The 27,845-nt window shown below is 34.3% G+C and overlaps 1 protein-coding gene across 3 annotated transcripts in view; it reads right to left on the bottom strand.

Moving 5' to 3' along the window:
• Rabgap1l (RAB GTPase activating protein 1 like) overlaps positions 1-27,845 on the bottom strand; it is a 591,762-nt gene that overhangs the window by 281,763 nt on the left and 282,154 nt on the right. For all 3 annotated transcript variants that reach the window (XM_033762099.1, XM_033762100.1, XM_033762101.1), the window contains one exon: positions 8,809-8,922. In XM_033762099.1, the coding sequence (XP_033617990.1) occupies positions 8,809-8,922 (114 nt within the window). The remainder of the gene's footprint in view (positions 1-8,808; positions 8,923-27,845) is intronic.

Raw genomic sequence — 27,845 nt, 5'->3', positions numbered from 1 at the left:
GATCCACCACACTCCATCTTTCAGCCAGAAAAACCCTGAATTTACTCTAAAGAAAAGTAACACCATCCAGAGTCTTATTTTTCATATACAAGGTCTAACATTCTATTAAAAATTATCAAGCACGAAAGAAAACGTGAACAAATAAACAAAAACCAAGAGATGGAAAGCACTGGAAATAATCTATAGCTAATCAGCTATTAGATTTTCATCAGAGTTGAACCTGAGAGTATTGATGTGTGACATATCAAAATGAATGAAGTTATAATAGAATCTAACTCAGAAATAAAAAACACTTCAGAAAGTCTCAAATACATGGATACATCTAAAAAGGCATTATACTACATGAAAGAAGCCAGAGGCAAGACAGTTCATATTACCTGATACATTTATATTAAATTCTAGAGAACAGAAACTTAGCTATAATGAGAGAAGATAAATAATGGTCTACAGTTTAGATAGGAGTGAGGAGACAGACTGCAAAGAATGCTGAGGGAACTTTTTGAAGTGATAAAATTATTGTGGTATATTTTGATTGTGATCACACAGGTATACACATTCGTCAACAATTATCCAATTCTGCTTAAAAAAGATATAGCTTATTACTATATTTATATAAATTATGTATGAATTGGGTTGTTTCTGAGGTGGAACTTGGGAAAAAAGAAACAATCTATGAGACGCATCTACAGAAGTATTTAGGAACAATTAGTGGACTTTGATGTATCTGAATAAGAAGGGCGGGGGATGTCAGTGAGTGGTACAGTGCTCTTCTAGCATTCATCGGGCCCTGAATTCAATCCTCAGCACCATGTTAAAAGCAAAATAGGAAAAGCTAAAAAATCAGTGACTTAAACATTTATCTTAAAAAGGTTTAAAAAAGGCTAGCAAATTAAACTCAATGACAATAAAGGAAATTTTTAAAAAGAAATATATCAATGAAGTTAGAAAACAAATATACAATATATAAAATCAATAAAGTCAAAATTGAGTCTTTGAAAAAACTAAAAAAACTGACAAACTATTGATTTGATGTGAATCAAATGAAAATTTTGAGAGTTTTTTTTCCTTCAAAACCTGATAAGCTGATTCTGCAACACAGAAATACAAAGGGCCAAAGTAGCAACAAAAATTCCGAAGCAGAAAAAACTGAAGGTCTAATGCTCCCAGACAATATAATTTATTATCTTATTAGTATCTTACATAAAGCTACTATAATTCTAATAGGGTAGCTTGGTACAGTGATAAACAGAACACAATAGTTCAGAAACAAATTCACATAAACATGGACCTTAATTGTGACAAACATCCTGAAGCACCACAATGGGGAAAGTATGGTTATTCAGAAACAATGTTGGATCTACAGGAGATACATATGGGGGAAAAAATGAACTTTGACTTCTACATCACAAAAAGCAACTGTGAAGAGATCATAGGTATCATGTAAAAAATCAAAAGGATAAAGTTTCTAGATTACATCAGAAATCATTTTTATGACTTTATGTTAGGCAAATATTTGTTAAGCAAGGTACAAAAACACTAATCATAAAAGAAAAGATTAATATACTGGACATTTTAAGATTAATTGCTCTCATGTATCAACAGATCCAATTAGGATGGTAAAAAAGCAAGCCATAGAGAAAATATCTGCAACATGTACATTCTTTAAAAGGATTCATATGCAAAACATAGAAAAAATTCCTAAGAAAAAGAAATTGTAAAAATGTGCAAAAGAAAAACAGTTCTGCCATGAAAAAAGATTCCTAATGGACAGTGAGCATGAAGATGCTCTCATCCTCACCAGTCATATGGAAAATGGCCATGAAACCACAATGAGGTATCACTGAATATCCAGTAGTTAAAGTTCCCCAAGTATTGGTGATATTACGGAGTAACTAAAAGTCTTACACATCCACTAGCTGAAATGTATATGGCAAAATGCCCACTGAAACTAGAATAGACACTATATTATATAATATTCATACAATGGAATATTCTGAAGTGATGAAAATAATAAATTACTGGAATCTGCAACAAAATGGAGGAATCCAGCCAGATGAATCTTTTAGTCATTGCAATAAAACTGATGAGTCACAGAGCCTCACAGATTTTTAAGAAGCAGACACAACAAAGTCCATATCCTAAGGGTCTATTCTTTAGAGCCCAACAACACATGATAGAAATGTATGATTACAGATACCAGAATGGCTGTTACCTTCAGGAAGGCAATGATCATCAGGGAAAACAAAGGAAACTTGGAGGATACTAGTAAATTTTATGCCTTTGTTCCAAGCGATTTCCAAGGGAGCGTTCACTCAGTAAAAATAAAGAGTCATGTATCTTGCATATGCACTTTGTACTCTACTACCAGTATGTTTGTTGCACTTACACTTTAATAAAAGATTTTTAAATGATGACAATGAGGTCTATGATGATCATAAGAAAACTATTTTTTATAAGGATGAGGGACTTAACTCAAAGATTCTACCTTCTTATTATCAGCCACAATAAAATAAAAAGTATATAAGTATGACATCCAATTTCTACTTATTATTAGAAATCCTTAGCCTTACCAAAATCTTTAAAGGCCCTAAACACTGAAGAGATTATGGTGTTAATCCCTCATAAATACTTCAAATAATCTTTTAGAAGGGAATAAAATCTCATATGTAAGCTGAAATAAAAGTAACTTTTCAGAATTTTAGATGAAAACATTCTGAGTAAAATCATCAGAAATGAATTCATTTTTCTTTTGTGATGCCTCTAAGCATGTCTTTGGTGTTATCATCTCACTAATATAGCATTAATTGTGCCAGGAAAAAAAGAACTAAAATATTTATCTGGCCTAAGAGCCTGAGTAACTACAAGTATACTGGTGAAGATTATACTGGTACTCCTGATCTTCTCATTACTGTTTTCTACTAACTGATACGGATAGGGAATATAAAGTTATTTCTTCTTTGCATTTTAGTACTTAACTTTACAAAAATTACTGTATAGCTCTCTGAATTTAAGATGCTGCTGCTGCTGCTAAAATTCTCTTCTGCATAAATACTGTCCCTCTAACATGAGAAAGGAACCATACTACAAAAACAGTGGAAACTCTAGAGTTAGCTTGACCTTCCTTAATAGCTATGTCTTCTCTGTGTGACAAGTCAATGCTTCTAGAGGATTTGTTGATCTAAGAACAGACTGTCGTCACTAAAAAACATAATGTGTATAGAGTGCAAGCATACAGCCTCTGGTATTACAAATTTTTCATTAAATACACAATCACAGTAGCACTACAGAAAAACTACAGAATTTTAAGGTAAAAGAATTGAGTTCAAGCTAGCCTCTGCCATTCAGTAGCTATGTAATTCAGGCCAATAAATTCGCTTATCTAGATTTATAAAATGAGGTAAAGTCTACCTGTCCTATGGAGTAACAATGGTGATCAAATAACAATATATACAGAAGTGTCTTCTAAACCATAGGGTTTCAAAAGTTTCTATTATTACTATTGTGGTTATGTTGATCAACATTAGGAAGTGTCTTTAAGCTTTCTCTAGGACCTGAAAGAATTCCCTTTTCCTTAAGGAAGTTAATTTGCTCTGCAAATACACCACTGTGCATTAAGATGTGCGGAATTCACTTAATACACTTATAAGAATCTGCTGTCAAAGCAAGTGATCCCCAGGGCTCAAAGGACTCCTCAGCAGTGCATGTCTGCATCACTTTAGAAGGATTCCATGATTCAAATAAACTCAATAAGAAGAGAAGTACAAAAAGCATTCAAAAGAGCTTCCTGAATCTTCCAACATACTCTTCCGAATTAAACCCTTTTAGGTACATTTTGATCCAAGGACACCTAAAACTCCCTCATTCTGAAGTCAATCAGATTTGAAAGACAGACAAGTAGGAGGGATTCCACCAGTCACTCATAGTCAAACTGGCTTATGCAAAGAATAGTGGGCTATAATTTTTTCAATAAATAAATTCATTTGTTCAAACTGGGGCTCATTTGGGTATCCCAAAGAAGAGAGCTGAATTACAGGTAGTCAAATAGCTAGAAAAATCTACTGAAAATTTTGTCAACTCAGAAAAAATAATTCATCCTCAAAACCACAAATAACTCTGACATCTAGAAAACAAAATAATGTACGATTATATACAATTTTCATTCTTTAAATTGTGCAGCTTCAATATTAAAATAGTACCTAAAATTCTGTTTTTATAATAAATCCACTCTTGTTTTGATAAAAGTATATAATAAAATGGAGGTTAATTACATTTTTGTCTTTCCACAACCATTATAATATCAAATTATTAACCCACACAAAGGTATTGATCTCTGTAGTATATTCATTCTTTCCCATTAAATTCACAGCAGTCGCCTCTTTTGCAAAGAGCAGTTACTCTAATCAGAAAATTAGAAAAAGCAATATGCACAAATTAAATTGCACACCAGAAGTCACTCCAATCTATATTGTTATAAATAATATTTTAGCTGATTACTATGACCAACTGGACTCAAGTCTTAGAGATGTATGTCTAAAAGTAAACCAACCACTGAATGAACTCCATTTACATGACAAACACAACAGAAAGCCAGGTGAAATCAGAGTTTTTCAACTTTGTTATTGAGTCACAAAGCTAAGGACTAACACAGTATTTAACTGCTACATTCTGGATTTATCTATTATATTTTAGAAGAAAAAAATCAAAACAAAATCTAGAATCATAGCAAAGTAGAACTGAAACAATCTTAGGAACTCTATACCTTTACTGAAGAGGAGGCCTACCGTGTGATTTTTCTAGTCTTATATCTGCCTGGTAGAAGAATCCAAACCAGACTCAGATCTCCTGCTGCCCAGTCCTTTATGCTGTACCAACCTGTCTCCCAATGTAAATATAATTTTATATCATACATAAACTAGAAAAGAACTAAAGATACTTGAAGTATATTCTGTCCCCTCTCAAGGACATTCTTTTAAAATAAGATACTGAAACTAATAAGAAAGAAAGGGAAGGAGGAATCAAATGTTTTCATTTTCAGAAACCTATGAATTTTACTATTATACTTTCTGCTTAGCTTTCCCTATATAAATTTATCACAACAGGAGAAGCTTTGAACCATTATGATTTCCTCCTCAAGTCAGATATTAAAAGGTAAAACTGGAACTGACAGGACTATTAAAACATGACAGTAAGTTTAAGTCTTCTAATCTGACAGTTCAGATCATTTCTCATTTTACCAGAGTCACAGAAAACTTTTCAACTACAAAGTCAAACTGCTATATCCTTGAAACTAGAGCTGATTTTTAAACTTACTATAATTGAAATTCTCCTAATAACTGCTGTTCAATTTAAAAGCACAGCATATTGTATCTCTAGTACAGGTTGTACAGATGAGAAACTGTCAGAAATAAATAAGGTAATATACGTGCAAGTATTCTGCAAATGTGAAATTGTTATGTCACATGGAAGACACTGTATTTTTAAAAAATTGTTTGTAATTATATTGCTGATGAGAAATGAAACACACAATTAGATGCAATTTCTTTAAAACAAGAAGAAGATAATGTCAGGTATCACTGTTTCATTTTATTTATTTTAAAAAAATTTGGGGGAGGGTACATGGGGATCAAACTCAGGACCTTGCACTTAGTGAGGCAGGCAGTGGAACCACTGAGCTAAATCCCAGGCCCTATTGTTTCATTTTATAGTAAACTAGAGGTTGTAGTCATTGTAGAAGACAAGGGGGAAAAAAGAATTTTTAAAGAGTAAGCAGAATTTTCTGTATTTAAAGAATATGTGACAATGTGGTTGGTAATAATACCATGGTATCTTTAATGTTTGGTTCTTTGCACGGTATCCAGGATGGAAATTCTGATGTATTTCTGAATGTGAGGTATACTACTGGATGTTAGTCTATGAATAAAAATGTTAGAACAGATAGATTACACTCAGGGGACTTATGGTTATACATAAGTAATTTTTAAGGATTATGATAAGAATCAAAAAATTTAAAAAACTATGGATCAAATTGGATTTCAAGAGCAAAGAAAAGTAAACACAGAAGCTTAAGAATATTTAGTCCTAAATTACTTATATACATATGCAGCCACTTGTGAATTATCATGATTAGCTGAAAGTACACTAAATGCTAGGGGAAAAAAAGACTTCCTGGCATGAACACTAGGCTACTAAAAAAAAAAAATAAAAAGGAGATTAAGGCCAGGAGTGGTGGCACATGCCTGTAATCCTAGCACTCAGGAGGCTGAGGCAGGAGGATCACTGTGAGTTTAAGACCAGCCTGGGCTACATAGTGAGTTCCAGGTCAGTTTCAACTACACAGTAAGACTCTGTCTCAAAATAAAAAAAAAAAAAAGAGAGAGAGAGAGATTAAGAGGAGAAGGAACCAGGCATAGCTGCATACACCTGTAATCCCAGGCAGGAGAGTCTGTGGCCAGCCTCTAGACTACATAGTGAGTTCAAGGCCAATCTGAACTATATAACAAGATCCTGTCTCAAAAAAACAACAAACAAACAAACAAAAGAGGAAAAGGTAGGGTCGGGGATGTGACTCAGTGCTTCTGCTGCCTGCCTGGCAAGTGCAAGAGCCCAAGTTTGATACCTGACACCCCCACAAAAAAAAAAAAAAGAGAGGAAAAGGAACTGAGGGGGATCATAAACCAAGTGGTCTATCTGGTAGGATACCAGCAAAGTTTGATTTCTCCAACATTTGCTGATATGTACATCTCTGTTCACTTTCATTATCAATGATTGTGGTATATAATATATAATATATATAATATATATATATTTGTACAATATGAAGAGCCTTTACTTTCATTTACTATCTTGAATATGATTCTGTCTGTATTCATATTCACAAACTTCAGTGCAATGTAAGTTAATGTCAACAATGAAATATCCTAAATCTACATTTGTATAATACTCTTCACTCATAGAAAGCTCTAAAATTGTCTAAACATGTTATAAAATGTATACTGATAATCTAAAATGACTATATGAGCTGTGTGAATGTACTAATGACTGTTTTCTAGATCTAATGAACTAAAGGTTGGGTTATTACCTATATCACCAAAGCAAAGGCTACCAACTATGTGAAGGTGCTAATCATTTTCATTGTATCTTGGGACTATAAATGTTTCAGATGTTTCTCTCTAAATATTACATAATGAAGCAAATACTATTTTTACTACAATGAAGCAAAAGAGTAAATCAGAGCCTGCAAGAACATGGAACCATCTGTTTTAGTCATATGAAGAAAGTATCAATCAGAGGAAAAGTCACTGATTGGATGAAAATACACTGTTAGGGGAAAAAAAATGTTCCATATGCCATAAGCCAGATCCCCTTCTAAAAACACAAAAGCTATATAATTTTTCCAATTTTTATATACAAACCAGAAACTAGCTCATAGAATTTCAAAAGTAGTAGGAAAAATGCTAACAATTACTTTTACCTTTTACAAGCATATAATGAATAGAATATATATTTTTGTAGTGTCCACTGGTTTTTGGTATTTTTTAAATTAGATGATGTATTATTTTCCAGCAATTAGTATACTCTTAGATTTTAACTTAGATGTATATTTGCAACCCTATTTGATACATCTATATAAAAATAGATTTTTCTGTTGTTTTTTTTTTTTTTTTAATCTGCAGCGCTGGGCATAGAATCTAGGGCCACATGCATCCTAGGCAAGTTACTCCACCAATGAGCTACACCCTCAGACTCTCCAAAATAGATTTCTGACTAGTGTAAATTTATAATACTTCAAAATATTTAGACCAAAAACTAAAGCAGAAAGGGGGGAAAAAAAGACAGGAGTGGGAAGAGGGCAAAACCACCAACACGTAAGAAGGATTTTAATGAAAGATGTGTCATTTGCAAAATTAAACAAAATCTATTTGATTTGCATATTGTAGGCGAGTGCTTTTATGAGTCCCTTCAAAAATAGTAAATATAAAATGAAATATATTTGTGGTTATACTTCAGCCAACCTACTGGTTTACTACTTGTTGAAAGACTAAATTTGATTATTCAGGTAGTAATTCTCTAGCTTACAAATCAGCCATGGTGTTTGCTTTTTGTCTCTATATTACCAGATTTTTGTGTAGTTCACTATTCATTAACAATCTCTACTGGAATGGAAAGTGAGAACAACATAAGTACAGCTACAACATTCATTTTGCATTTTGGGTACAACCTTGAGAATTTAATAACTTGCTGGCTATCCTGTACTGACAATCTTTTTTATTCACACAGAGCACACACACTGAAAATTGGGAGGCAGTTATTTTTTCCTTCCAGGTCTATTAATAATGAAGGAGAAGAAAGACTTCAAAATGAGATATAAAAACTACACAGAGATCTATAATGCGACTTAACTCAGAGTATATTAACAATATCACGGAACTTACTGGTATTCAACAGCAGGCCTCACACTGATTCTCACACTTGCCTATTGTCAAAAACCAAGACAAATGCCACATTATGTTGTGCGAAGGGCAGACTCATCTATGATTCCTCTGAGACTTTACAGCATGGTTGGAGAGGACATTCTGTTTCTTTCCTGTTAGCAGGAGAGCCAAACTGACGCTTCTTTAGAACACGCAGGCAAAAAATCAGCTTCCAGGATGAGTATTGAGGAACTGAAAGTGTATATGTAAACCAGAGAATATGGGATAGTACAAATGAGACATGAAGACAGAAAAAAAAATCTAAAAATCTTTAAGATGAATTCCGAAAATATAGCCCTGTAAAATATGTTAGTAATAGCAAGGGGGAAGGCCTTACCTTGCAAATCTTGTAAAGTGATTCCTGACCATCTCCTCCTGTGTCTTTGAAGTAATCATGTGCAGGAAATGTACGATGAATATCTCGTGTAATAACACTTTCCTGGGCTGAGTCCTAAGAGGATAAAAAAAAAATCCAAGACTTCATTATTAATGCAAAATTTCATTTCAATTATTAAAAAAACCAGATACACATAGTAAAGTTCAAGCAGCAACCATAAGTCAATTAAAAAACTTTCCCTTCTGTTTTACTCTGACAATTGTATTCCCATGCTACCAACAATTTTTTTAATGTCCATTCATCCACCTATTTATAGATGTATGCTAAGTAAGGAGCAGGGAGGGAGAAAATTTGTATATATGCATTTCCCTAGAAACAAAACTATCCCTTTTTATGTAACAGGATAAGCTATCAAATCTTAAGTCATGCAAATTATTTTATTTTCTTCAGAAGCAGTTATTAAAAAGAATAAGTATCTGAACACAGACATGATAATTTAACATTCTCCTACTTAATGACTTCGCATTTTAAAATTATATAACAAATAATATCCTAAGAAACATTATATATGTATAGACACGTGTGTGTGTGTGTGTTTGTGTTTGTGTGTGTGTGTGTGTGTGTCTTGCAAATGTGTATATGTGTTCAAGGGTAGACTCCTACAGGTTGAACCGCTAGGTCAAAGGGCATATGCATTTTTGGTTTTTTGTTTGTTTGTTTGCTTGTTTTTTGGTACCAGGGATTGAGCTAAATCCCCAGCCCTGCATTTTCAGTTTTGATAAAGATAGTCTCCTTCCAGAGTTATACCAAAGTATACTCCAGACAACAGTAGAATAAGTTCTGTTTAAATACTATCATATATTTTTAAATTTTTAAGTCCTTAAGAATGCAATAATTGAAACCTCATGTCAAAGTCATTTAAAATGGAAGGTGTAAAATGTAAAAATTATCTGTCTTCCTCGCCCCAAACTAGGTTAGTTACTCAACTCACTCAAAAAACAAAAACCCAGCACCTGGGGATTTAGCTCATTGGTTCTGCTGCCGGCCTCACAAGTGCAAGGTCCTGAGTTTGATCCCCAGTACCAAAAAGCAAAAGCCTACAAGATACTATATTAAGATGACACATCCTTTAAACATAAATCCAAAGTGTGTTTTCTTTCTTTTTTTTTTACAGATTCAGGAACCAAAAGCTCAAAATTAAGTAAAATTCTAAGCATTATTAAAAACAATTATTCAGTTGATTTCATTATTTCTGGAAATATTTGCTGTATGTGTACTTAAATATGAAGAAAATAGGATGGGATTACTCTGAGCAACCCTGATGATGAAAATAATTTGCACAAAGCAGCACCAAAGACTACTAGTTGCAAATTAAGGATATTGTTTAATGTTTTACTTCCATATAGATTCAAACAAATTCCCTCTTTTGGCCTCAAATTAAGAAAGAAAGAAAAAGTTTAAAATATGAGTTATTCTGTGAATGCTATTTCCCTTTCTCTTCACAGCTGAGAAGAATGCAAGAAGTGGGGAGTTGACTAGCTCATGGTTAACCCAGTACCATTTCTTGCTGCCTTTTTCATTTTGATTGCTATTTCATGCTGGGTAGTAACATCATTCTTATAAAGAAATGAAGCAAACTAAAAGTTCCAAATTTGCTAGCAAACACAGAACATATGACAAATCAGTCTAGAAGAAATTTTGATGCCTTAATCCTAAAACTGAATGAAGATGGAAAAAATGCAGAACAAATGCAATTCTCCATTATGTACTATAAACATGTGCCAATAAAAACAAAAATTAACAAAAAAGTTCACCATAGCTTAAGTAAAAGGATATATATACAGAAAACATTTCCATTGCATAAAAAACCAAACACATATAAAAATACTATAAATAAACTATTTTTACTTTTACACTTGCTCTAACATGATTTTTTAAGTTAAATTTAATTTATTAGTACATTCTAGGTATACATTGCAGTTACATTCATTACTGGGATCTTGTACCCTTTACATGTCAGGTCTTGGTTCTCATTTTTTCCCCTTACCCCTGCCCTCCCTTCACCCCCTCCACCCCTCCCCACCTACAAACACTTTAATTCCATTTTTATATTTTCTCACATTTTTTGCCCTTTCCCTTATTCCCCTTCCCCTACCCTTCTCACTGTCACTACACCTTTAGCCCTTTTCTTCCTATTTCACATTGCTAATTATCTCATTAGGATCTTGAGTACTATTTTAGTTTTTCACACCAGAGAAACTATTCGGTATTTGCACATGTGTGGCTTATTCTAACATGTTAAGGTGAACACGTGAGCTGCTTCTACAATTTGTTCTCATCTACAAATGTTCCTAATGCGAGGTCCGTTGGTTATCGGTGCAAGTTTGCAACTGGAATGTTCCATAAGTCAGGAATTTCCTGTGTTCATCCTATAGAACTGTACCTCTGTACGCATTAACCATACCCTCACACTCATCCTCACACTCACCCTCCCCAGCTTCTGGTAACCACCCTATTACTTTGAGATCAACCTTACAGCTTCCATATATAATTGAGAACATGCCATATTTATCTTCCTGTGCTTGACTGATTTAACTTAACATGATGTTCTCTAGGCTCATGCTTGTACATCAAATGACAGGATTTCATTTTTATGGGTGAAAAGCATCCCATTATACAAATATGAGGATATCATATTACCTTCATCCATCAGTTTGCTTAAGGACATTTAGGTTGCTATTGCTGATACTGCTACAATAAGCCTAGGAGTGCAATTATCTACTCAACATACTGACTTCCTTTCTTTTAAAAATATACCCAGTAGAGGAATGTCCGAATCACATTACAGTTCTGTTTCTGGTTTGGGGGTTTTGGGTTTTTTGGGTTTTTTTTTAGGAATCTCCACATTGTTTTAAAATGGCTATATTAATTTGCATTTCCACCAGTGGTGTCTGAGAGCTCCCTTTCTCAGGTTTATGTTTAAATGCTTTCCACACACGTGTATTTCTAAAGTTTTCTTCTTCTGGTCTCCCTAAATTGGCTAACAGAGTAATTTCTGGAATTTCACTTTATAGACTAAGTAAGCTATTTTGCTATACTTTCACTCATCAATCTCCACGTTAGAGGAGGTCAAGAGGTAGACTCTTACAAGCCAAATAATGGGAATAAAATTGTGTACTGGCCTACTAAAAGCCAAAGAAAATAATCATGTTTGCAAAGTGAAAACTAGAATTGATCTACCTTCCCAATTAGCCATAATAGTTGAGACTAGGAAGACTGTATACTTATGAGATCCATACCTAACTCCACATTCACTTACCCACTTATTCAACAAATAGTTAAGTCAGCAAAACTAACACTCTGATAGGACAAAGTAATTTTTCTCTTCAATATTAATTCCTAAGATTTGTTTTGATAATAGTAATCAATTTTTACAAGAAATAAAATGAACTCAGAGGAAGGACAAGAGAAGATAAACAATTCATCATTTAAGTATCTAAAATTAAAGTTTCATGTGGAAACATTTTATTTTTATATGACTAAAAGCCTTTTCACAGCACGATCAAAACTGATATGAGGTCATTTTTATGTAAGGCTCCCTTCAGTCTCTCTCTAATCCTGTCAACTGTCTTCACCCTGAGAAGAGAGAAGTCTTTCCTTCACAGACATCTACATCTTCTCCAATATTCACACTCATGATCTGACCCACAATTTACTTCCTGTAGATATATCTCCCATTCTGTTGCTCAGATCCTATACGGGGGTTAACAAACTTACTGATTCCATTTCTGCTTTCCTCATTTAATGCCTATCAGATCTTGGACAGATTGTTTATCTTGCTGAACTTTAGTTTCTTTATCTGTAAAATAGAATTACCTAATGTATCATTTTACTTAGGATAAAATAATATATGTAAAGTGTTTAGCAAATCGCTTAGTATAAATTGAACATTCGTTATTTAACATTTTTGGTGAATACACATTTCAGACATTCTTCTGTGTTTAAATAACAAACTATTTCTTTGAATATTAAACACATGATTATGAAACCAATTCTCCTAGGATTTAAAATATGATAGTATGACCCTAATTTCCTTCATATAATGTACCCTAAATTATCTTTATTTCTATTAATTTACTATTTAACACAAAGGTGGCAATTGTTTTAAAAAGGTACTGTTTTTATCAGCTGGTACCCACTCAGGTCCCAGCTTGCATATAACCCAAGAAATAGAGAAAGATGTACACATATATACTCAGAAAAATGATGCGCATGACAGGGTAAGATAGAAGTAAATTTGCTAAAGCAGTTGCCTTTTCCATCACTACTCTAGAATTTAGCATCAAGGCATCAGAGTAGGGTTGAAGATTCTCCTGATTATGAAAACAATGAATGCCACTGTCATAATTGCATGCCTCCTTTCTGGATCATTATCACAAACAAGTAGGCACAATTTCTGAGATCATCCTTTGTCTTGCCTTGGCCAGGCTGGCCATACATAAAAATTGATTTTGGACCACAAAGTAATTAAAGGTTTGTAATAAACTCTGAAAAGTTAAATTTTATCCCCATACCCCTGATGTTATCACCACACAGAAATGAAATCTACCTTCCAAAGATTCTCTTTAATTTCCAAAACATTGTCATAAGACTAAACATATCTGGAAAACAATTTCTCAAGTGGATAAAATCTATTCTCCAACAAAGAACATATTTCATCTTGTTGAAGGTCATTTGAAAATCAACTCTAATAGGTACAGTAATGAGCTTGATTAACTTTTGATAATTTTTCAGTGGGGTCAATATCAAGCCTGCTATCAAGAGTATTACACAAGCTATTTATCCACTGTGACTTACATAACCTTGACATATTTGAAGTCCTCTTAATTCTTACCAGAAAAGAATCATCACTTGCTTGTTGTGAAAAAGAAATGAATGCAACATTCAAGTGTCAACAAGTATTAGGAAGACAGATTTGGGAGGCACTTCATTTTATTTTTTATGAAGCCATTTTTGAGCTGTCAAGAACTAGAAAAGTATTTTAGTGAGGATGTGTATTTTCATATGTAATCTTAGCAGAAATAAAAGAGTAATAACCTGAAAAATAAATACTGTTTGTATTTTGATTTGTCATATTTTTAAACTCTGACATATTTTTAAACTTCTTATTAAACCCTATTATCAAGTTCAAAATATTAGCTGCATATTCATTTTCCATCTACCACAAAATAATTTAACTTTTATAAGTACCATGACAAGCTGTAAGCAACGCTAAATATCTTAAGGTAAACTATCCCTCGCCACAATCAGACAGCAGATAAATGATTCACAGCTTAAAAACTTTTGACCTTAGAATGTGCCTCTCATTCTTACTCCACAGGGATTCTCTTAGTTCTATGTTGGATGATAAAACATCACAAACTGGTCTGCTTACATGTCCCTGAAAACAGATGGGGATGCAGTAGTGGGTCTCATTTATTTGCCTTGATGTCTGACAAAAATGCAAAGAGTGAGAGATGAAACAAAAAAAATTAAAGTGTATTCCAGATTCACATGTGCTACTAAAATTATGAGCTAGAAATAGCAACAACAACAAAAAAGGTTGGATCATTGCCAACATTTACTTCTTGAATATGAGAAGTGTTGACATATAAATAACCCTCAACTAAATCATATTTTGAGCAAGTTGTTTCCCAAGCACTCTATACACATGCTAAATGCCTCAGAACCAAAGCCTGACATAAAGGTCAAAAATATAAGTCACATTCTGCTTTCAAGTGAAAAGAAATCTCTTGAGAGAAGGTGCTAACAATGAGAAAACTAAAGGCAAGGGATACATGGGGGTGCAGTTATATACTGGTCAGTACGCATGACCATGCCTTGCTGCTGGAAGAAATGTCTAAATGGGAGTAGTAGCATATAAGCAGAATGCAGAATTCCTTTGGAACTAGAAGATTTGAAGGCACAGCAAAATACGAAGACAGCCTAGATATCCCAGACACCCAATGGACTACTTTCAGAGTTCAAGGTGACTATGAAAAATATTTGGGGTTGCTAGAGACTCCAAGTAGGCCTATCATACACATCTATGCTGTACTTGGATATGCATTCATTCTCAAGGCTGCTCACAGTTCACTGTCCTAAAATAAAGATTCAAGTAGGACACATGCCAATCTTCGAACTCATTTCAACAGGCAATAAATTCCTGACAGAATGAAGAACAATACCTGAAATTTATGCTGCTATTTTCCAAAGTTAGATATAATTCTAATTACATTATTTCTTAAATTATCAAATTATGATTTTTATTGATAGCCTTTTAAATTGTTTTGAAATGCATAAGTATTTAAATAGCCCATGTCTATTACCTAATGTGTAAAAACATTCATCTGCTTTTCCAAAATACTTCAATGAATGCCTCTAATAAAGCCAAGTTTGATATATCTATACTCATTTTGACCTAATCAATACTTTATGATCTTATTAATTCTGACTATGTGCAAACCCAGTAGTTATTTTTGCAATATGAGTAACTATTAATAGTTTAGAGAGAATTCCACCTCTCCTTTGGTCACTTTAATCTTCTTTGAAATTCTTCACATTAGTTAGATCTTCTTAGTATGAGTAACAAAAATTGAATTCTATTTACAGGAAATATCCAGAATAGACAAACCTACAGAGACAGAAAAATCTCTGGTTTCTAAAGAGGATGGCAATAGGGAGAATGGGGAGTGACTTCTTAATGGGTACGAGGATTTCCTTTTGAGAAGATAAGCATTTGGGAACTAGATAATGATTATGAATGTATCAAATGCCTCTAAATCATAAACATTTTAAAATGGTTAAAATGGTGAAATTTTATTTTATGTATATTTTACTATAATAAAAAATCAAATGGTAAAAAACTGAATGTATAGAAAAATAAGCTTTTACTTGCTATTAATACAAATTCATTCATATAATCCACAAATACTTTCTGAAGTCTTATAAGAACCAGACAGTATTTAGACATAGCAGATACAACTGTGAGCTAGACAAAGTCTTTCCCCCACAGAGAATATATTCTAGCAATTGGAAAGAATGACATTAAACCAAAAATGTATAATGTTGGTCAGCAAAAAGTATTACGCAAAGATAAAGCAAGATAAAAGGACAGACAGTTAGGTAAGGTGGTTGGGGCTCTCTCAGTGGAATGATGTGCAAAGGTCCTAAAGTGGAAGTGGCACGGCAACGATTCCTTTGACATTTTCCAGCAGTTTTCTGACGTTATCTTTGTAGATGCCCTCAACTAACTACCAAAACTGACCAGTAATTTTCTGGGTTAATATTATCTCAGAAAGGTGAGTATAATTTGGCTAAGGTTTACAAAATGCTTTTAATTTAATCTATTTGAATAATGTGTTCCCAGTTGCACACATCCATATGAATGCTTACCAAACACTTTGTAAATTTGTTATGTGCGTGAAGAATGTTGTAATAGGAATGAGGGACCAAAACAGTATAAAAAATAATCTGTAATATCTGTAAAGACAAAATATAGGTATAAGTATCTATGGAAGAATAGTATGTTAACACCCAAATAAATTATATGGGCAATGTTAGCTCTAGGAATTCAAGGGAGAAAGTGATCCCACAAGATCAGGTGGTAAAAGTGGCCTTTTACATGAGACAAGGACCGGATTTGGCTAGACACTGCACATAAAATGTGCTCAAAAATCAAAAGATTTTAACAGTAAGTATGGTTCAAGTGGAGGCTCCAGGGCAGGAAAGCACTTGGCATACCCTGGAGACATGGGCATTCTAATTAATTACAGAAGAGAACTCATAAAAGGACAAGTTGAGTACAACCCAGAAAACAGAATGACGATCTTGAATAAAAACATTTCATCAATCCTATGCGCAAAAAGGAGTCATTTCCTCGACCACAATCTGTGCAATCTCAGTTTTGTGAACCTTTATTCCAGTTTGTTCTCACTGGCTTTTACTACCTAAAAGAATTAGCATGGTGAAGAATTAACATTACCCAGAGAACTCCGGCCTTTGCCACTGGCCACTTAGAAAAGATCTCTAGGCACACATTATACCATGCCTGCTGGGAAGACTTGTTCACTTGGGGGGTCTCAGCTACTGAACAGTCTAACAATGTGACAAATGATGAAGGCTTTGGGCTGCACAATGCTCGTTCACCTCCACAGAAGTAGGAGACAAAAAAGCCAATCATATTCCAATATGTGATTGAGTTCCAGTAAAAATTCTACCTGGGTGAGCTTCTCTAGATGGCAACATTCCCTGTGTATTGTTATAAATTGCAAAAAAGTAACTGTCCATAAATCCACCAGTAGAGGGTGAAGGAAGCTCTAAATATGATAGTTCTCCTGGACTCCACCTTTCCTTCTGTGAGTATGACAGCTTTCTCTGAGTTCTGAGAGTGCTTCTACCCTGAGCTTGGTTTTTGTAGCACCTGAGTTTACAACTATGTCAGAGGTAAGGGTAGCCATGCATGGGTTGTGCTTCTTCTCCAACACTGGGGTTGATTAAACTTTCACAAGTTGGCCATCAACAAATGTGAAGAATCCACTGTGGTATTCTTCCCGGTAAATTTTCTCTAGTCACAATAAATCAGTTCCTTGAGACTGTTAATTTAGATGACGTTTTCAAACTACCTTTAATTTAGAACCTTAACTGTTAAATATACAAACTGTGATAAAAATACGGTGAATATTTAATTTGTTACAAACGTATTACAATGAAAGATGCTGTCATTAAACAAGCTCAAAATACTTCCCATCTCTTTGAACACACTTATCCTATTGTTCCTGAAGCAGCTCTGGAAGTCCTTTTTCATGAGTGTCTTTAGCTGTGATATTGTGGCAGCCTCAATGTTTTGAACTGACTGAAAATGTTTACCTTTTGTGGTCATTTTGACTTTGGGGAAGAGCCAGCAGTCATGTGGTGTTAAATCCAATGAATAGGGTGAATGAGGAAATGCCACAATATTTTTAAGAGCCTGCTTTTCCACTGAATGATAATCAGCAGCAACATGCACAGTACTTTTTTAATCAAAACTTATAATGATGCTCACATAAGAGGACTTTGATGACTGCTTCAGAAAATGGCAAGAAGAGTGGGATAAATGTTTGATGCCAGAGGGAATATGTTGAGGGCATTCCATAACAATGTGTTTTTTACTGTAGTAAATCTTTTTTAAAAGTTTAACATTCACCATACATTATGATCACCCCCTATATTAGACATTATTGATTATTTGACTGAATATTCACAGAGTTCCTAAAAAACCTATAGTGGTCAGTGAAATGAGGAATGCTAAATAAAAAGTAGATCATACAGCTACTAAAATAATCTTAAAATTCACTTTTATAAGGAACCACCTGGAATCTCAAAATAGTGTATTACTCTTTTATACTCTCTTATTCTTACTCAACCATTTAAAGAAAAAAAACAATAATGAACTATATATACTATATATATACTTTATATATACTTTATGGCTCCTATTCTACCTTGGGATATGAGTTTTGAAAAAGGCAATTAATTTTTATACTAAGTAAAGTCCTTCAATTGCCATTTTTTTCCTTTCATAATGCCATAACTTTCCATTAAACAAAGTTTTTAGTCACCTAGGAGTGGAAAGTGCCCTGATCACAACATTAAAACAGAAGAAATAGCAACAGCTACAGGTAAAAGGATTTATTCCTAAGAGACTATAATAGTTCCAGTCCTGGATTATAAAACATTAATATCCTAATTCCAATTAGTAAGTATACAACTGGGCTGTTTCATAAATTGTGGTTAATACTACAACTTTCTTTTCAGATATTGTAGAAAAATAGAAAAATCTTTATGAAACAGTACAGATTTGAAATTTGATTAATCTTTCTTGGAACAGAACCAAATCACAAGCAGAAGTTGAAGATTTTTTATTCCAAGGCCGGGGATTTAGCTCAATGGTGCCACACCTGCCACGTAAATCCAAGGTCCTGTGTTCTATCGACAGGACAAAAAAAAAATTATTCCATGCTTTTTCTCTATGTGGATTCTGAACTAAGGATTATCATCCTAAGATTTAGCTGATTTGAGAAAATATACATACAAGCTCCTGGACAAAATCTACTATTTTTCAATTTCTTTGCTGCTTTCTCTTTTATTCCCTCTTTTTATGGTATTCCATTCTTAGATTTATGCTTTTCTTGCTTTCCATCCTCTCCCTTGGAATCATCTCCATTACTATGACTTAACTATTATCTAACTTTTCCTGGATTTTTATTATACTAAAGTAGATGACAAATCACACTGATTACCAATATCGTCTGAGAAGCTATTTTAAAATACATATTCCCAAAACTTAACTACCTTTAATCTACCAAATCTCTATGATACTTCTAAGCATTCTGTATTTTTAATAAGCATCTATGTAGCTACTGGGAAATATCCACAAACTGTTATTTGGAAACTACCAGTCTGGTCATTTGAGAGATGCAGATGAAAACAACACTGAGATTCCACCTCACCCCACAAAGAATGGCTGCTATCAAGAAATCACACAATAACAAATGTTGGTGGGGTTGTGGGGAGAAAGGAACCTTTCTCCATTGGTGGGGGGAGTGCAGACTGGTGCAACCACTATGGAAATCAATATGGAGATACCTCAAAGACCTGGGACTAGAGGTTCCATTTCACCCAGCCATCCCTCTGCTGGGTATCTTTCCGGAAGAATTAAAAGAATCATATCACAGTGACATATGTGCACCTATGTTTATGGCTGCACAGTTTATAATAGCTAAAACTTGGAAACAGCCCATTTGCCCATTAGTTGGAGACTGGATAAAGAAGATGTGTTTTTTTCTATAAAATGGAACACTATTCAGCCATAAAGAATGAGAAATTAGATTCATTCATAGAAAAATGTACACATATTGAGGATATACTCCTAAGTGAAATAAATAAGTCACACATATATAAATACTGAATAGTTTCTCTGGTGTGAAAAATTATAATGGTACATTAGATCCTAACGATATAACTGACAATGTGAATAGGAAGAAAAGGGCTAAAAGTGTAGGGAAGTGGTAAGGGTAGGGGAAAGGTATAAGGGGGAAAAAACATGAGAAAATGAAAAAATGGAAATAAAGTGTTTGTAAATAGAGGAGGGGGTGAAGGGAGGGCAGGGACAAAGGGAAAAAATGAGAACCAAGACCTGGCATGTAAAGGTACAAGATCCCAGTAATGAATGTAACTGTACTGTATACCTAAAATGTACCAATAAACTCAATGAGAAAAAAAAAAAAAGAAGAAGAAGAAACTGCCAGTCTGGGCTGGGGATTTAGCTCAGTGGTGCTGCCCCCTTCCTCACAAGTGCAAGGTCCTGAGTTAGATTCCCAATAACAAAAATGACAAAAACAAAACTACCAGTATAAGGGACTTATCATTCCAAATTTAAAACAAGTAAAAAATTCAATTCAGAATTCCCCATATAATGCTGGGTTTTTTAATTCTGAATCTTAAAGGAGGGAGCTTCCACTCCCATTTCTGAGGAGACATAAAATGGCCACTGTGGAAGTCTCCTCTCCCTTTTTCTCCCTTAGACAATTGGTCCTCTGAGTGTCTACTCTGCTATCTGACTACCTGGTATCAATGTCTGAACACCTCTTTTCAAGTGACACCTCCAGTTGGACCATGATCAGTTATTTATATTTATTTATTATTTATTATTTTTGCATTTATTTCAGACTTTGGTAGGCACTTGATAAATAAGTGATAAATAAACTCAGAATAAAGGAAGCCAGCAGGGTGGGCATCTATTATTCATGACAGAAAAACCATTTTATAATTTTTGTTGTGAATTTTAACTGTTTTGCAGCATTATATAATAAAAAGCAGTAGCAAAAGACAAATCATGTCAACCAAAACCAAAGATGATAACAAGGACTCATAGATTTCCAACTCAAAATTTCATAGCAAAATGCATACTAAAACATCCTTATTTCTAACAGTAAAAATGACACATAAAATAGTTACAGCTATTATAGAAGCCATGGGAAAAGATGAATGTCTATCTTAAAAATTTGAAATTTTACCCAAAGTTTATTCTTACCACACCCATTTGGGTTCCTTCAAAATAATAAAAGATCTATCTAGAGTTTTCTCACTGAGCTTTACCTCATTGTATATGAAAAGCAATCAAAAAGATGGATACGCATATTCAAATGCTCCATTACTTTTAAATCAGTCACTACAATAAAGTAATAAGGGATAAGTCACAAAACTAACAAAATACATTCAATATGATGTTTTAAAAGCCTCAAGTATGGCTAGGAGTGTAGCTTAGCCATTGACCATGTGTTTACTATGTATGTGTCTGGGTAAAGCTGGTACTTAACAGGCTCTGGTCTTTGCTGGTCTTAATATCCTATGAAGTTAGAAATAATTTATGGTTGCCGCCTTTCTTGTTTCTGAAACACCACTCTACCCATTTAATCAATACACATACTTGCTTTCAATGTATATTCCACCTGTATTTATATAACCACCCATATATACCCACCTGAATATATAAATATAGTCTGAATAAAGGAAAAGAAAATGCAACTGCTCAAAATTAAGAAACTGTAAAAGTAACTTCACTTATTCCTTATTCCTAAGCGCTATTTGTGGAAGGTGCTATGACTTGATTTCAGGGGTATGGAGCTAACAGAAGGCTTCTTTACAGGAAGCTGTCTGGCCCTCCGTTTTATTTCTGTCTAGTTCTACAAATAAAACTTCTCTCATTTTTCCAAATCTTAAGTGGTTGATACCAAGTTACATAAACAAAACTGTTTTTATGCTTCATAGTAGTTGGGTATAAATATTAAGTCGTTCACAGTATGAAAATAATGTTTTCTTTAGACAAACCAGCTATTATTTAGGACGTACCCTTTTTTGTTACTACCTCCTACTTCAGGAGATTATCACTTTAGCCTACATTATTTCAACAGCCTATAAATCATTATATCCTTAAATTTTCTCTCCTTTAATCGCCTACAGTCCTTCTCGGTTAATCTACCTAAGGCACTATTTTTTTTTCCTGGTAGCATTCAGATTTCTTTACAATATTGTCTGACTTCTTAACCATCCAAATTAAAAATAAAGAATGGAAAAAAAAAAACTTTGTCCATTCTATCTGACTCACAGTTCACTCTGCAAAGTTGCAATATTCTTTTAATAGTTCCAATAGTTCTGAGCAATTTCCTCTTCCTAGATGATCCTAATTCCCACAATTTCCCCTGCTGAAATCCTGTTCATTCGTAAAGGCTCATTACACTTCTTCCTTAGAGCTTTCCCAATGATCTAGGGGGAAGAAAACATCTCCTTCTTGATGTTATCACTCTTTTAAATTGCATATAATTATATAAAACTTATTACATTTTGTTTTGGGCTAAAACACATCTTATCTCCACTGACTGAAAGATTAGCTTCTGGCTACTACAGAATCTATGTTATAGAAACATGCAGTCGGAGCTAAACAAATATTTGTTGCTTAAAAGATTCTGCAAAAGAAGAAAATACTGAAGCAAAACAGGCAGAGAACAAAGAGTTGATGCTGATGGAGGGTGTGTAACACCTCATACTGAGCCACAAATGAAACTATGTTGCCGAACTGGGGCAAATTTTCCATTTTTGAGTAGGTACATCTACTGTGTGAAAGGCTTTAAGCTGGTTCTCTAGAAGGTGGTATATAAAACGATCATAAGGCAGAATATGATCTGGTGGGAGCAGTGCCACAGTCAATGACATGATTCACAACATTTTCACTCACAAGAAACAAATGGACTCATTGTTCAAATCCCTACTTTTCCAGGAACCACTTGAAGACAACTTTGGAGCAAGTCATCACACCTCAGCTCATGATGATAATCTCCGGATGTGTAAGAAAGGGCGGGCAAACAAGCCTTACACAGCTGTGTAAAACATGTATGTTACTTAAATCTACATTCAATTTAGCTTACATTAAATTGCTCTACAAAGATGGTATAGAGCTGCAATTTATCTAAGTAGCCAATGAAACAATACTCTTCTAAGTATTTCTACATGCTGGTTATGGCTGTGATACTGTGTTCAAAGTCATAATGTACAGATATAGTTCTTAAACAAAACTGGAATAGTGTGAACTAGAGCACTTTCACAGATGCAGCAAATCTGAAAGACACAGGAAGAGGAAGACAGTGGCGGAATCACTAAACAATAAAGATGTAACACTACAATCTTGACTATCAGTTAAAGAGGACATCTGTGCTCTTGCCATGGGGCAGTACCTGCAACCCCTCAAGGTCAAGAAGAAATGGAGATGTGGTGGTATAAGGACAGCGTAAGTGGGCTGGCTCTGACCTCTGAGAACAGGCATTGCAACAGAATCACTGGACGACTGCCACAGAAAGAATCAAGGAAATTTTAGCAGTGAAAGGTAAAAAAGGATGACATAAGGCATAGCAATATTTTATGACCACAAGATTCTTAATTTGTTAGGGTTTTGCTTTATTTTGTATGTTTTTGTGGGTTCTCAAAATGTTTTCTTTTACAGCAGGATGTCACTAAGGCAAGTACTGCAAGAATCAGTGCCCTATGAATAAAATATATTCAAGATGCTCAACCATAATGTAGTCTTAAATTTTCATATTGTCTTATAATTCTATACACATTAAAAGCTACTATGTTTTTCCCCAGCTTTAAGATTGCTACGTAAAACTCTGCATCAGAAATATTTATTTATAAAATTAGTAACTGATTATCTGAAATTAAAATTTAACTTTAATTTATTTACTAAATTTGGCACTCCTGTCCAGATTGCTATTATAATGTATTAGGAAACTAAATGCCTAAGGATCTATACAGTTTTAATCTTTTTTTCTGGGGGCCACATACCAGGGATCGAACTCAGGACCTTGCACTTACAAGGCAAGTGGCAAAACCACTGAGTTAAATCCCCAGCCCCTATAGTTTTAGTCTTGTTTAAATTGCTTGCAAATATTTTGGTCTGAAAGCTACCATTTCTTTATATTCAACTAAGCTTCTAAGCAAGCTATACTAAATTTACTTAATAAAAATTAGCAAATACGAATTAGAAGCTAAAAATACTGCTACAAATAAAATCTCAAAATCTGATCTAAACCCTAAAAGACTGGGAGGAAATTGAGGACATCTAGATAACAATGGACAGACATCACCATTAGAGAGAATATAAAGGTTCTGAGGCACAGAAAAACTGAATTGATGACTTGGGAAACAAGATCAAATTAAGATATAGCAGACTGGTCTGAGATCCTTAAAGACATGAAGGCAGAGAACAGATAAAGATTCCCTGCTGTGAATAAATGATAAGATGCTGAGAATGTTTACCTCATCAACTTATGCTCTGATTAAATGCCAAATAATGCTCCAACAATTAACATTGGAAAAACTTTCTAGCCACAGAAGACAGTGTCTTAGGAATTAGCATAATGACATAAACCTACACTGGACATTTTGGTGCTTTGCTATGTCTTATTAAAGGATAATTTATTTTTGTGGAATTTATATTGCTTATGTTGATGTGGAGGAGTATCAGGACACAATTTAAAAGACTTACTGCACTTAAGGGATGCAATAGACTGGAGACAAGTAACCTTTATTCACAACTACCAATTCAGCAAAAATAAATGAGTTATGTATTTTAAACAATGACTTTTAATTTAAAAATCAATTAAATGCTAGAAATTATTTTTCTAAAAATTAATTTTCTTACAGTACTTTAATGAACTAGCAAGAACTACATACAGTATTTGATTATAGAGATGAACATTTGATTAAACATATTAGTCTGATTAAACTCTAAATTATTTAATTAAAATGTTTCCTCTTCTCATATTGTAAATTTAAAATAATTTAAGCAGAAATTTCATTTATACACTCACACATGCACCCACTCCACACACACTGGACAGCACTTCCATTGAAGCAACTTTCACAAGCAACTTTTATCTTTTTTGCCTGCAATCAACAACCACAGAAATGTGCTTATCTCCCGAGGTTCAGGAATTGACAAACCTGCTACATTATCCCTCAGGGCTGGACTCACGAGGGTTTGTTACAATTAAGCATACACTTAAGGCATCAGTAAAATAGGAACACAGAAAATTAAGGAGCAAAACTCTCCTGCAACAACTTGACAGTTTTAACAAAAAAAACACTGAAGTACTCATAGAGGGAAAACCCAAACTTTGCTGCCTTCCTGGGGTACTCTCAGCAAATGCAAACTTGATTTTGTTGTCGTTACTGTTGTTGTTGATCTGTCCAGTAAAACAGCAAATCTTCAAGTTGGAGCAGGAGGGTGAATAGGACTCAGAAAAAAAGTACGGGCAAAATTTAGCCCCCTTTGGTGGAGGTGAATAGGGTACTGATCTAGAATCAATACTATGCAAAAGAAATACAATACAAGCCACAAATACAACTGTAAAATTTATTACAGCCATATTAAAAAGGGGAATGGGAGAAATATTTTTACTATCTTATTTAATCCAATATATCTGGAATATGTCACTCTGTAATCAACATTAGAACTCTTAAAATGTCTTGTATCCTCTTTTTTACAGTAAATTTTGAGACCTGGTATGGAAATGTTTACACTCAGAGCACTTGTTAATCCTGACTTACCACACTTCAAGCGCTCATTAGAATACATTGCTAATATGGGACAGGGTAAGTCTAGATGTTAAAACACCAAAGCCACATCCTGGAACTTCGGTCCTTTTGTCAGAAAATTTTCCCTCTGCAGTGGAGAAGAAAAACATGTCTCTATCTAGGGGAGAGACAAGAGAGAATGAGAGCAGAATGGGAATGGAGTTCTTAAAACCTGCTACTGAGAGTATATCAGCCCTATGACTAAAACACTTCAGAGAAGAATTGCTTATGCTTCCTCTTTTTTTCCCCTGAGGTTCTAGGGATTGAATCCAGGGCCTATCAACTGAGCTACATACCCACTCTCCACCTTTTTTTTTACATTTTGAGATAAGGTCTCACTAAATTGCCTACACTAGGCTCAAACTTGCCATCCTCCTGCCTCAGCCTCCCAGAATGCTAAGATTACAGGGTGTTATCACTATACCTGGGTCTGCTTATGCTTTGTTTCTTCCATCAGGCCTCAAAGATTGCCAAGGTTTCTTAAAAAGGGGCCAACCACATTACGAAGAATATTTTTAGCCATGCTTTCATATTGGATATAATTAATACGGGCTTATGCATCACACTGGGCTAACAGAAAAACATCAATAAGAAGCACAAACAGGGGTGTGGGCTTAAACATTTTCTACAGACTGTGGCTTAAAACAATTCCACAAATGACTGCAGATCTCAGAGATAACTTTTGCTCTATACAGTGCCAGAAATTATGAAAGCAATTTTATTTAATCCTGTACTGAGAGGGCAGGGAATTCATTGTATTGACATTGCCTGAGTCTAGGGTAACCAAGTCCAGTTAGGAGCTAACTCCCACCACAAGTCTTTCAATCTTCTTTAGGAACAATAATGAATAACACTAAAGATGACCTTTTATAATGTAATGCTCTTTCCAGAAAACACTGCAGTGAAAAAAAAAAAAGTGGCCTTTAAAGCCACCTACAAACTACATATTCTCAGGTTATTTAATGTTTCTAAGTTTTGTTTTCATTATTCCCTCTCTTACACTACGAAAATTATGGTGGTAATTCTAATTTTAAAAATTGTTTGAAGATTTGATATTATCTTTGCCAATCATAGTGTCTAACACAAAGTAATCATTCAATCCTATGGTAGATACCAGTAAGCCTGGAATTCCTTTGCTCTTTCTCTCCAGCATGAGGACAGTAATCCTAGTACCTGGAAGCTGGGCAATGCCTGGAGCCTTCTGTTGCTGACAGGAAGCAAAATTATACCCCAAACTTCTAAGACAGTGTCATGGTGAGAAAACTGGGGTCGAGCAAATATATTCACTGTTTACCATTTTGAGTTATAATCAGAACTAGAGGAAAAATGGAAAGTGTTAATGCCATAGTGCATCTAACAGAATCATTTCTAAAAACTGCCGCTTCTGACAGGCACACAAATGTGTGTATGGGGAGAGGAAAACCATTTGAACGTCTCTGCCTTAGAACACACTAGAATTTCAAAGAGCCCCGAAACTTCCCACTGCTTAGCAGATACAGATGGGCAGAAAAGAAGAGAGCATCTGATGCCCTTGGAAAGAAACAGATAGATTTGCTAAAAATGGGTTTTGAAATATGGGTAAGAGATAAGATACAATGAGGATAATTTTGACCAGTGTACTTGTGTTAAGGTTAACGATCCTCAAACAACTGTAGGATGAAATACAGCTAGTTAACTTACTGATATAAAAATCTTTTGTGAAGAAAACACAGTCATTTTCCTTAATTTTTGCTATTTATTTATAAAAGCCCTTGGGAAATATAAGAGTTAAGGCTCTGGTGAGAGGAATTTTCCTGGCATTATAAATAGGATCTGATATAAATCCTTTTTGTGTGTAGAGTTAGAGATTTACATAATTTGAGAATCCTAATGATGTGTATAATACAGATGCTATAGTTTGCAATGCTATTTTTGGTTATGCAAAGAAATCCAACCTGGATTAAAGCACATGTGATTTTTCAACAATGAAGCACCATGGACTGGAAATGCCTGGATTAAAGAAAAAAGTACTAGTGTTAAGAAATGGGGAAAAAAACTAACACTATGCTCTTTAAAGAAAACCTCCTTTGAATGCCTTGTGAATTCTACCCTCAATACTCCCCTGAAACTGCTCATTAAGGCTACAGCAACCTCTAGATTATCAGCACAAAGGAAATCTGTGAGTGCTCATATCATGTGAGGTGGGCAGCACTTGAAAAAGCGGGGCATTTCCTCCTTGCATCCTAAGCACATCTTACCTGATTTTCTTCTCTCTACTTTGTAGCTTCTCAGTCTCTTTTGCCACTAACTCTTCTGCAAAATTCTCAGGTGTTCTTGAACTTTTTTTT

The sequence above is a fragment of the Fukomys damarensis genome, unplaced genomic scaffold (genome assembly GCF_012274545.1).
Source record: "Fukomys damarensis isolate Sample0158 unplaced genomic scaffold, DMR_v1.0_HiC HiC_scaffold_11, whole genome shotgun sequence".
Classification (NCBI taxonomy): Eukaryota; Metazoa; Chordata; class Mammalia; order Rodentia; family Bathyergidae; genus Fukomys; species Fukomys damarensis.
This window is presented reverse-complemented; position numbering and strand designations above follow the sequence as displayed.